Genomic DNA, 11,203 nt, shown 5'->3' with positions numbered 1-11,203 from the left:
ATGGACAAAATCCAACAAACCTGTGCCCGCACCTCCAAAACTCAGTCACCCTAAGAGCAGGGTGCTGTCAGCTCTGTGCCTCTGCTGAGCTACGCGAGGGAGCACCAGGCACAGGGGCCTGCAAGAAAAGCACCCTGTTGGAACAAACACACAGATGCACATAAAACCCAGGCACCGCTGGGATTAGGTTCCAGCTCTCCCTGCACAATGGCTCTTCCCGAAGCACTAAGCCAGCAGCCAACAGCACCTCTTCCAAAAAGAACCACTAAACACCAGGTAACGCACATCAAAAAGTTTAATATTGTCACAAATACCACGTAACACTAGTATCGGAGCTACTAGTGTGCAAAGTAAAAAGACTCTCTACCTTTGCAAAACCAGTCAGGCATGCAATGTTTCAGGTAGACACACACTTAAAGCTGCAATGACTGTGACTCACATGTTACTCCACAACATTCACTCACAGTGCACCATAACACATATTGAAATGTTATCGATAGGTAGGGCAATCCAAATCTTAGGGGTGGAAAGAGGAGAGAGGAGCAGCCTGCACGCCACCAGCTACTTTCTGCAGAAGAAGAGAGCGGGGAAAACCATGCAGAGATCTCACATGTATTTTGGTAGAAGAGTGGGAATTCAGCACTGCCGCATGGTCTCCCTCTTTGCAGAAAGCAGAGTGACTGGCAAATATTATTTAGCTTTTGCCTTCCTAACTGCTTCCCAATGTAAGCAATGCAACTGACTGCTGTGTAAATACAATAATGGCATTGACTCGACAGAGGGCAGGATGCACCAAGTGTACACGGTCTTTGTTGTTGCTTTAGTCCTTGGAATAAGCCGGGCCCGATGTTGTCTTTGTGGTTTGTTTAGGTTACACAGTCAGGTCCTCGACGTCAAGCTCAAAATGAAGCCCTCGTGTTCCTTTCTGGTCATTAACTCTAGCTGAGTGCTCGTGTTCTGAGTGCCTGCTTAGCAGTACTAAAGATTAAAGCTTTGTGTGGAAGCAAATACCCATTTAAGGCAAGAGACAGAAGTAGGCGTCCGAACGATACTGTTGAGCTGCAGATTCCTAGGAGGGCAGCAGCACGCCCTGAGCTAAACTAACGAGAAGAGATAAAAAATAACTTTCCTAAGAACTCTTTAAACAGATGAATACAGCACAGCCCAGGGACCACAGGTCTACCGATTTCCCAGGTCTGAAGATTTGGATTACCCCAATCACCAGCCACTTTGTTGGACTCCGTAGGGATTTAGTGCCGAAATGTTACAGATTTTGCTCGGTAACACAACACTGTTCACAAAAGCAAGGGGAAATACCAGTGGAACCAGATCAGTGGGACAAGGGCATTTACTTTAATTTTACCATGACAAAACAGGCATCAAGAAAGCAAGTAAGTCGAGTTGTCAAATCCCACTATAGAGTTACGTGCGTGCACAGCGCCGACACACTGCAATTTTTCCACAGTGGCCTTAAAACGAAACAACAGCAGGTAGATCTGCAGGAGGGAACTGTTGCTTCCTTTTCAACGAAAGCATCAGCGTGCTGGCGGTGCACTTCACAGGGATGCTGCAAAGGTCACACTTGGTACGACGCAATGGCAGATCTCAACGCACATCAACTGGGGGAAATTTCATCTCGGACAACAACCGATTTTTTTTATAACTGCAGAAATTATAGACTGTTGGTTTTTTTTCCGTGACCTACAGATGGGGAAGGTACCAACAAGGTGAATAAGAAACATGCAGACTGGGGTCCATAAACAGGAGATATTATTAACAGCACACATTCTATCTTGTATCCTATTCTTTTTATGTCATTAGTTGTATTTTTTTTTCCCGATAAAGCAGTGAGTTCTGTTGTTTTCTTTCTTTTCTTTTTTTAAACCAGTTCAGACTATGCAGTTGCTGCTTTATGAGAAGGTGCTCACAAGACAGACTCGGGGCCAGGGTTGTGGAGTTCAGTTCTGCTCAGCATCGCGAAGCCTGCATCCCACCGCTGTGATGAGCGCTGCCCCTTTCCCGCTGCCGTCCTCCGAGAGCAGGAAGGTCACATCGCACTTGGGTGCCAGGTCTTTGACTGTTTGGTGCATAATCCTTGAAAAGCTGCAAAGGGAAACAATGGCAGTGGGCAAGGGAGGTCTCGTGGCATCTGCATAGCACAGCACTGCTGCAGGCCTTTGCAGTGCTCCCTTTATTATAGCAAAGAGAACTAAATGCTGGAAACTATAGTGGGTGAGAAAATGGGAGCTGAGGTCTTGTCTCTCTCTCTTCACGTGGGGTTACCTGGATTGCTAGAAACACAGCAAAGTGGAAAAAAAAGATATTATATGCTCTTCTTCCTGTCCACCTTTTTACACTGGAGACAGGCACTACTCCTGTCCTCCCTGTGGGCCCAGCTGTGCTAGACCCCTGCCCTCGCCTTCTGCTGCTTCCTAGTCCACCCCTCTGCCTGCTGAACAGAACCATCTCCCAAAGAGGCATCAGGTGCCCGAGTTGCTCTGTCACTGCCTGTGCATAGCCAAGAGATCACTCCCTTGCTATGCGGTCTCAAACCTCTTCAGCAAGCTGTGTCACCTTCAGCCTGGCACAGCCCCCTGAGTCCTTCACAAGTCCTTCTCAATCCTCTTGTTACCCTCTAGAAGGCCCCAGCCAGCCCTGATTAAGATCTCTTTTCCCTGGCTCTCATCCTAGCAAACAAGTGAAACCACTTGGGAAAAAGACACGCAGCAACACGCTACAGGTCGCAGGCAAACAAACACAGAGGTGAATACTCACTGTGGGTGTAGTTTGTATAGAGTCCCATCCACACCAACCGTTATCTCCAGGTGCTCTAAGCCTCTGTTCTCCCGAATTTTATCTACAACTGCAGCCATTCCGGCACCACACAACTGAGCCGCTCGCTTCGACACCGCTCCGCACACTGTCTTGACAATGATACTGTCATCGCATGTGCTGTTGAGCCCCAGCTGCTGGAGAATGGTTCGCACCTGAAGCAAGGCTAACCTGTCACTGTGGGAGCAGAAGAACACAGCATTAAAGGCTTTCCTCAGCTGAGCCACTGGCAGGAACCTCACTGCATCAACAGCTGCTTCCACACCTTCAGTGCTGCTACAGGAGACCTTCAGGGAATGCCTGCTCATTCCTTCCAGCACCATGCTGCTACCCAACACAGGCCACGCGGGACAGGGGCACAGATAAGCAGGGAGGGCTCTCGGTGCAGCTCTGCATTGCTTCCTCTTTTCATAGCAATGGCATTTAGGAAAGTATTTCTAATGACTGACTTGTTCTTCTTCCTCCCCATAAAGACTCAAAAGACATTTAGATACAGTCTCTGAGCAATAAAGACAAGAAAATATCCACTAAATAAGTGTTCCTTCAGCTGGTGTAAGTTCAACACTTACAGCTATGCACAAACAGGCACAGGAAAATGGTTTGATGTCCAATGATACAGTAAGGGAAACTTCGACAGCCATTCCTGTGGTGCAGCTGTGAGCACTGCTAGAAATTGAGGTGTTCCAAGGAGCCCTTCCGCACATGTACATGCTTTTAATGAAACCAGAATCATCCCTGGAGAACTAAGCCCTACTCTCCAGCTGTCAGGCGCCGTCAGCAGCACCACCAGACGAGTGTTACCACACTGCTTCACTCTGCACAGCCTCCCATGCGTTGTCCTTACCTCTCAATCTGTGAAAGGAATTTGGTTTCAAAGATATGCCTGGTCTTCAGCGTCTCTGAGATCTGCCCTCTGAACAGGAACCCTCGTTTGGTGAAGTCAATCAAAATATTGCGGACTATTTCCCCCAGGTACATCCCACTGATCATCTTCTCGTACCTGCAAGGAAAGACAGCAGCACAGCTCAGGGGGGACACCTGACAGAGGGACACATACAGGCAGGGCACAAAACATGCAAACCAATTGAAAAAGAACAGTCATTTACTATGGCAAGAAGAAGCACAAACGCTCAGTGGGAAACCTTTTGAGTCCATTTAAAAGTACCTCACACACTCCTCATTACCATTTTCCCCCAGCCAGGCGGTTGTTAATGACAGCTAATATTTCTCCCAGACAAAAGAAATGAAAAATTGTTGCCAGAGAGCCAAAGGGTGCCTGGATGAAAGCTATGTTTGCTGTGCATTCCTTAACAAAGCCCTGAGCAGAACCCAGGGAAAACATGTAGCCACCATCCAGAGTTTGGGGAGTCCTCTCTAAGCATGGCTGGGACCTTGAATAGAAAAAGCACAGTGGCTCCACGCAGGAAAAGTACAGCAAAGACACAAGGTACGGTCACTCTGAGCACAGCATTTTTAAGGGAGTGCTGCAAAACATCCCTTTAAAGTTAAAAAAAAAAAAAAAAGTCAAGAGGTATGTTCAGCACTTTCCCAGGGTCGCTGACCGGTCTGCTAGCAAGCCAGGAGAATAGGGCTGGTTTGGGCTTTTCAGTTAATTCCAGCGCCTGATTTCCAGTAAGGAACCGGTAGTTCCAAAGCCAGAGGGAGGAACCAAGCTGTCCTGAACCTCTCACTCAGCACACAGCACCCGAGTTTCCCACCAGCAGGACTGCCCCAGGCTGCAGAGAGGGAATGTTTTCCACCTGCAGACTTCATCCTGGCACACACCAAGGAGTGGTGCTCTGTGCGGCCGTGGGCAGCCCTGTGCTGAGGACAGGAGTCTGCTTGGCTCTTCTTCCCCTCCAGCAGCATTCTGGTGTGAAAGGAGCATTCTGTGCTCCGTAACCGAGCTGTGCCCTTAGCAATGAGAACTGAACACTTTCATTTAGTGAAAAGTGCTTTCAGTGATGCATCCTTTATTTCTTCTCCTGAAGCTCAAAGCAGGGTTCCTGCCCTGGAGGGAACGGAGCCCAGCGGAGCAGCCACTTGGAAGCAGGCCATGCAGTCCATTTAATACCATGAGCTCTCGCAGGCTTGTCCCCAGTAAGCACCCTCCTCCTGAGTGCCCAGCTCTTTCTGGAATCAATTATTCTCCCTGGCAGCCTCCCACCTCTAGCTGCTTACTCCATGCCAGCTCCACTGCTGCATCAGCCTTGCTCAGCGTCTGCCCCTCTGCGTCTGTTTGCGCCCTAACCTCTCAAGAGCCTCCCAAGGTACGTGCCTGCTTGCCCTCAACCCCAAGGTTTCCAGGCAGATTTACTGTATTTGCACAATTTTCTTACGTATTGCTACAGAGAAATGAAAAATTGCAGTCTGGGCATTGAAGAGGTGTCAGCACAGAAAGACCAGGCTGGGTCCACCTCCTTGTCAGCCCCTTCTTGCAGGGCACAGGGAAACACTAGCTCACACAAGAGCTGGGTCCCCAAAATGGGGCCAAGAAAGGCAGCACCTCTAATGTGCTACATCACCCAGAAAACCGCGTGGAATAAGAATTGGCTGCAACTGCTAAAGAGCTCCTAACTGCATTACAGCGATCAGCTTCAAGCTCCAAACCATGCCAGCGGGTCTAGGCTGAGGATTTCAGCCCTGCAGCACAGGGGTTGGAACTAGGTGATCTTTGAAGTCTGCTCCAACCCAAGCCATCCTATGATTCTATGATTCCAAGAGGCAGAGCCCTCTACAGAGAGAGTTCAGCTAAAAGAGATTAAACTGAGATCAAGAGCACAAGAATGACAAGCCATCTTAAACCCCCTGCATACAACATGGGATGAGAAATAGGGTGTCTCAGTAATCGGAAGACTCCTGAGGCTCTCACCAAAAACCCTGCACTGCAGTTCCATGGCAGCAAACAGGCTCTGGGCGGATGCTCAGTGGACACAAGGGCTCTGCCCACCCAAACGGCTGGCAGAGGAACTTGATAGTAGTTAAATGACCTTAGGGCTTTGAAAAGAAGACACAGAGATGCTGCTGAAGAACAGCTGGCTATGATTAGGATATCAACTGCCAAATAGAGAAGACAGTAGAAAGAGAAGATGAGAGATGTTTGCCCTCTTGGAGACCAGAAAAAGAGAAGCAGAGAAGGGGGAAATCACTCAGGACAGAAGGGCTGCAGTCATTTTCCACTCTTAACCTCCCCCTTCTGAGACTGGGAGAAATCCAGTTCTCTCTTAACAGCATTTGAGGCAGCCTGGCTTATTCTCAGCACAGCATTTATCCCACAGTACCTTTGCTTTCCAGCATTTAGTGAATAGTCATCAACTGCTTTGTCATATATTGTCCTGATATCGTCCAGGCATCCATTATCCCCGAACGCTCCCCACTCCATGTTCACACACATCCGTCCTTGCTCACCATCCACCATCTCTATGTTTCTCATCTCCTCCATGTAACAGGCATTGCTGCCAGTTCCTGAAGAGAGAAAACATTGAAAAAATATTGAAATTCCTGGCAGTCACCATCCACAAAGCCCATAGACCTACGAAGTTTGGGGGAAAGTCTGGCAAAGGGAAAACCTCAGGAAGCTCTGAGGCATCAGGCAAAGAAAGCCCCAGGGATTTTACTCGCTGGTTGCAGGGTATTGTTTAGTTCTGGCTTGTTTTGTTGGGTGTTTTTCTTTCTGATGCACAAAATTCAATTGCAGACTGATGGGCTGTAGGTGATCTCCTGTTTCCAGCAGATGAAAAGCAGAGACCCAGTCTCACCTGTGGCAGTTTCCAAAGCATTCAGTGGCCAAACCAATCCAAGCAAGGGACAGAGGGCTGTTAAAGCCCTGGGGCTTCTGCTCTCATTATCCCAGAGACACCCAGGCCACCGCCAAGCCCCTGCTCTGCAGCATGTGTCTGGCAGGGCTGCAGCACAGTCAGAGGATGCTCACAGCATCCCAAGGACATGCTGCCCTTCCTGCAGGGAACTCCCCCTGCAAACATGTCAGTGATGGAGCGGCACAGACATGGCTTCCTACCCACACTGCACTGTGCTGACTCATCCTGGACATTCTCCAGCTGTCTGAAGGAGAAATCGGTAATGTTTTATCTTCCTCCAAGCCACTTTGAAAGCGTTGTTTAAGCTCACAGATGCCTTGTCCCCTTCCTTCTCTTTCTCACTGGGCAAGGCCCAGAGAACCCATTTCTCTGGAGAACTTTGGGAATTCATACCACCCATGCCACAGGGATCGCCAAAGCCCAGGCATGACACTTGCAGAGGCATCAGCAGTCACCTGTGGAGTTACTTCAGCTGTTCCACTGGTGGGAAGGGAGCTGGTAGCCCATGTACTTTGTCAATCAGAACCTTCCTTCACATGCAGCGATGGAACATTTTCAGGTAAGCACAGGGATGTCCCCATGAGAATACAGACAGATGTAAGTATCTCTAACACATACCCACAATGAGTCCAATTTCACAGTTTGGGTCTTCATAAGCACAAGTCATCATCGTGCCCACCGTATCATTCACCACAGCTACGACATCCAAGTCAAACTCCTTTGGGAAAAAAAAACAAAACAGTGAGAACTCTGGGTCTGGAGAAACCCTTCACACCAAAGGCAACACCAAAGGAGCACACCAAAGGGGACACTACCAAAACAAACAACTGGAAGTACTGGCCTGATTTCACATGTGCAGAAATCAGAAGTTAATGTACCAGCAAGCAGCTAAGGCACCTGACGTGCTCTACCTACTACAGCAACCGAAGAAAGTACCTTCCTGGCTGTTCTCTTTGGCTTAGGCATAGCTAAGTACAGACCCTGTATACAGGCACATGGCAGAGAGCTATTGCCATTCTGTATTTCAGCAGTGCAGTAGCAAATCCAGCAGCATTTGCTGATAAAACTCTGTTAAATTTCATGCTGTCCTCTGGCTATTTCCTTCCTTTACTAGAAAGCATCAGTTATGTTGCTTGAGGCTTTTTAAAGAACAAGCGTTAGAGGAGCAAAGCCTGTCATTTAGGGTGCACTGAGAAGCATTCCTACAGCCACTACATTGAATACTGCTGCTTTCTCAGTGCTCTGATGCAGTGACGATTGCCACAGGGTTTGAAAACTGCTTTGAAAGTTCTGTTTAACTTAGCAAAGTCAGAAGCCTCTGGGGAAAAAATGAAAAAAAAAAAACCAAAAAAAAACCAACAAACCAAGCAAAGAAATTCACCGGCATGGCTCATTTTGAGCAGCAGTTTGAGTTTGGCTGCTGATCTCTTACATTTCTGCTGCGTAACTCCTGGACTGCCCTATGTGGCGACCAGGACACGTGGCAGCATCAGAGCCAGCAGAGCCACAAGCCACCAAGGGTGCTGTGTCTGGACCTTCTGTGCAGGGCAGGAGGCACAGCTGGTATCCTTGAGGCACACTAACCGCACCAGAGGGAGCCAGCCTAACCAGGAGCTCTGTACGCCCTGCAGGTGAGGGAGAATTAGAAGAAGGAAAAGTAAAATCACCTCTCTTCTTTTAATTCCTTCTCTAAGCAAATACACCACATCTTCTCCCTCACAGTCTGTAGCTTTGAATCCTTTTGTCCAGTTGAGAAGGATACCCTACAAAGAAAGCAAACGAGTTAATACTTTTCCTGATGTACTCCAGAGTGCCCCAAATCCTGTATCCCTCTAAGGGAACATCACTGAGTACTTCTATCTAATAACTCCCCTGAGCGTACACTCAAAATGTGAAACGCTTTAGTGTGTGGCTCTGTATCTCTGGAATTCGCATCTAACACTACTAACCATGCTCAGTTTCCTGATTTCCAGGACAGAAACCAATGAGTGAATCATTCTGCATCATGCCCAAAGACAGAAGAAGACAGTTAAAACAAAAAAGCAAAACGTCAGACATCTTAGTTAGAGACAGAAACTACTTTTTTTTTTGAAAACACAGCTCTCTACAAAGCCACCACACCAGGAGACAGCACTATTGCCCAAACTGCAGCAACACAGAAAACTCAAAAAATAAAGAAAATATATCTTTCTTCCCCTCAAAAAAGTGCTAAGTAGACAAGAAATTATTAACAGCTGCACAAGTGGAATTGGTGGAGATATGTGGCAGCGAAGGAGTTAAACAGGAGCTGCAGGCTACAGCAGTCCCGGGCTCATCTGGCAGAACCAGATCAGCCTGGGAAGGGCTCTGGCAGCAGGGAGGGGCAGAACCAGCACTGCTTACCGCTCACACAACCAGGGAGGTACAACAGTCCTGTGCATTTATATGGTTGGAAAAAAACATGTTACATTAAAAAAAGGCATACTGCCACCACGGGAAATTTAAATGCTCTTATCTCTCATGGCCACAGGCTAACCAGCATTTGCATTACTGCCTTTAAAGAAACTATTTATAGGAGAAGCTGTATTGGTCAGGGTCAGAGCATGAACCCTCCCCTCTTACGACCTCCTTGTAAGTGCTCAGTGGGTGACAGGAAGGCAGAAAATTCAGGGTTAGCATAAGCACAAAAGCAGATTCAAAAAATAATTGAGGAACTTACAGCATCCAGACTGGTCTGCTTGCAAGGGAAGGAGAACGTGAAGCCAAGAGGAAGCCGCGCACCTTTTATTCCCATATAATCCAGGAAGTCCGAAATGCAGGTAACTATGTGGTCAAACAGCTTTAAAGAGAAGAGTCGAGCATTTGAAGTTGCACATCACACTACTGGTCATCAAAAACCTACTTAAGAAGCAGCAGTGTTGCAGAAGAGAAACACGAATACTCACCTCTTCCCCCGTTCCCTGCATCACCTCTATAGGAATTGCATAGATCTTGTTGTGCATTTCAACCGTTCTCCTTTTACCACTGCGAATTTTCACCAGCAACACTCTGAAGTTTGTCCCTCCAAGGTCAAGCGCCAGAAAGTCTCCGTTCTCTGTAAAAGGATATGTGCGTGCATTTCAAGAGCAAGAAGCAAAGACGTGGGGTTGGGCTGCCTGCAGCACAGGAGCAACACAGGCTGCCCTGCCCGGGATTGGGATTTTCTCTTTCGAAAGAGTCTCCTCTTTGATTACAACAGATCTGCTCACCCTTCACCACACCCAAATTTCACTGCAGGGAGCTCACGTTGAGTGCCCTGCAGCCAAGCCACCTTTCCCCCTCCAGCTAGGGTATTCCCACACCTGTGCCATCCGGCGTGCTGCGGACAAAGGTGGGCAGCATTTTCACTTTGGCAGTGTCATGACTCTTCTTCTTCAGGCCTGCTTCCATCTCTGTCCTCATCCTCTTCTTCACCTGCAGCAGCTGCTCATGGGTGAGCTTGAACTCAGCCAGTGTCTCGTCGATGAGCCGGTGCTGCTCCGACAGCCGGTATGCCACCGCCGTCACCATTGCCGCCCCTTTCCCGCTGCCGCTCTCGGACAGCAGGAACCGCACGTCTGAGTCAGGCACCAGGCGCCGGGTGGTTTTGTGCAAGCGCCGAGCGTACCTGGGGGGAGAGGCTGCGAGTTCACCCTCTGTGGTGCCTCCCCAATGGGCCCCAAAATCTTGAGCTACAGCCTTTCAAGTAGATAACTGCCAGGGAAGAGTAGCTCTTCTTCACTGTTGCTTTTCTCCTGAATTTCTAAGTACAGTAGGTCCTCCTCAAAGCCAAATCTATGTGCACGGTTTTATATTCTGTGTAAAGGAAGCCTCCTTCCAAGACACCTATTGAGAGCCACTGAGAGAATACATACTCAGAGACTACCAGAGCTTTCATTGATACTGCAGTATCCAATTACTTCAGGGTTTTGGTTGTTCTGTTGTCACTGGGTGTTTTTTTTTTGTTTGTTTGGTTTGTATTTTTCATCTCATTCTCCAGTTAAAGACCTCTTTCCTTCCCGCTAAGCTCCCCATCTCAGCCTGAATGCCCCACACCCATGTTCCAGACACCTCTTCATCTCACATCCAATCTGGGTGACATTTTGGGGTGACATGCCCAACTCTTTGCAAAACAGAGGCTGTGCAGGAGCCGAGAAGGGGAAGGGGAACAAGTGAACTCACTGTGGATGCATCTTGTAGAGGGAGCCATCAACCCCCACGGTGGTGCGGAGGCGGCCGACCCCTTTGTTATCCCGCAGCTGATTGAGGATGGCGCCCAGCGTGGAGGCCACCAGGTTGGCCGAGCGGAAGGACACGATGGTGCAGACGTGCTGGACTGCAATACAGTCCTCGTGGGACGGCTCCACCCCCAGGCGGGTTAAGATTTCTTTGGCTTTGTTCAAACCTTCTTTGCTCCTACGAAGAAAGGGTGGTAAAGGGTACTCCTTAGTTGTGAGGAGCTATAAAATACAGGATTGGGACATATTCAGCCACTTGTCTTCCTGCACAGCATACGAGAAAGGGGTTAGAAAGACCAACTCTTTAGACACAAACCA

General features: G+C 48.5%; 1 protein-coding gene across 2 annotated transcripts in view; it reads right to left on the bottom strand.

The window, feature by feature from the left end:
* The window catches only part of LOC110399272 (hexokinase-1), a 33,354-nt gene continuing 24,109 nt past the window's right edge, over window positions 1,959-11,203 (bottom strand). For both annotated transcript variants that reach the window (XM_021397655.1, XM_021397656.1), the window contains 10 exons: window positions 10,830-11,063; window positions 9,971-10,275; window positions 9,575-9,723; window positions 9,349-9,468; window positions 8,318-8,413; window positions 7,269-7,368; window positions 6,114-6,297; window positions 3,677-3,832; window positions 2,776-3,009; window positions 1,959-2,103 (listed from right to left, as the gene is read on the bottom strand). In XM_021397655.1, coding sequence (XP_021253330.1) covers window positions 1,959-2,103; window positions 2,776-3,009; window positions 3,677-3,832; window positions 6,114-6,297; window positions 7,269-7,368; window positions 8,318-8,413; window positions 9,349-9,468; window positions 9,575-9,723; window positions 9,971-10,275; window positions 10,830-11,063 — 1,723 coding nt within the window. The remainder of the gene's footprint in view (window positions 2,104-2,775; window positions 3,010-3,676; window positions 3,833-6,113; window positions 6,298-7,268; window positions 7,369-8,317; window positions 8,414-9,348; window positions 9,469-9,574; window positions 9,724-9,970; window positions 10,276-10,829; window positions 11,064-11,203) is intronic.

This window comes from Numida meleagris, chromosome 5 (genome assembly GCF_002078875.1).
Source record: "Numida meleagris isolate 19003 breed g44 Domestic line chromosome 5, NumMel1.0, whole genome shotgun sequence".
Taxonomy (NCBI): domain Eukaryota; kingdom Metazoa; phylum Chordata; class Aves; order Galliformes; family Numididae; genus Numida; species Numida meleagris.
The sequence above is the reverse complement of the archived record's forward strand: the minus strand, read 5'-3'. Positions and strand labels throughout refer to the sequence as shown.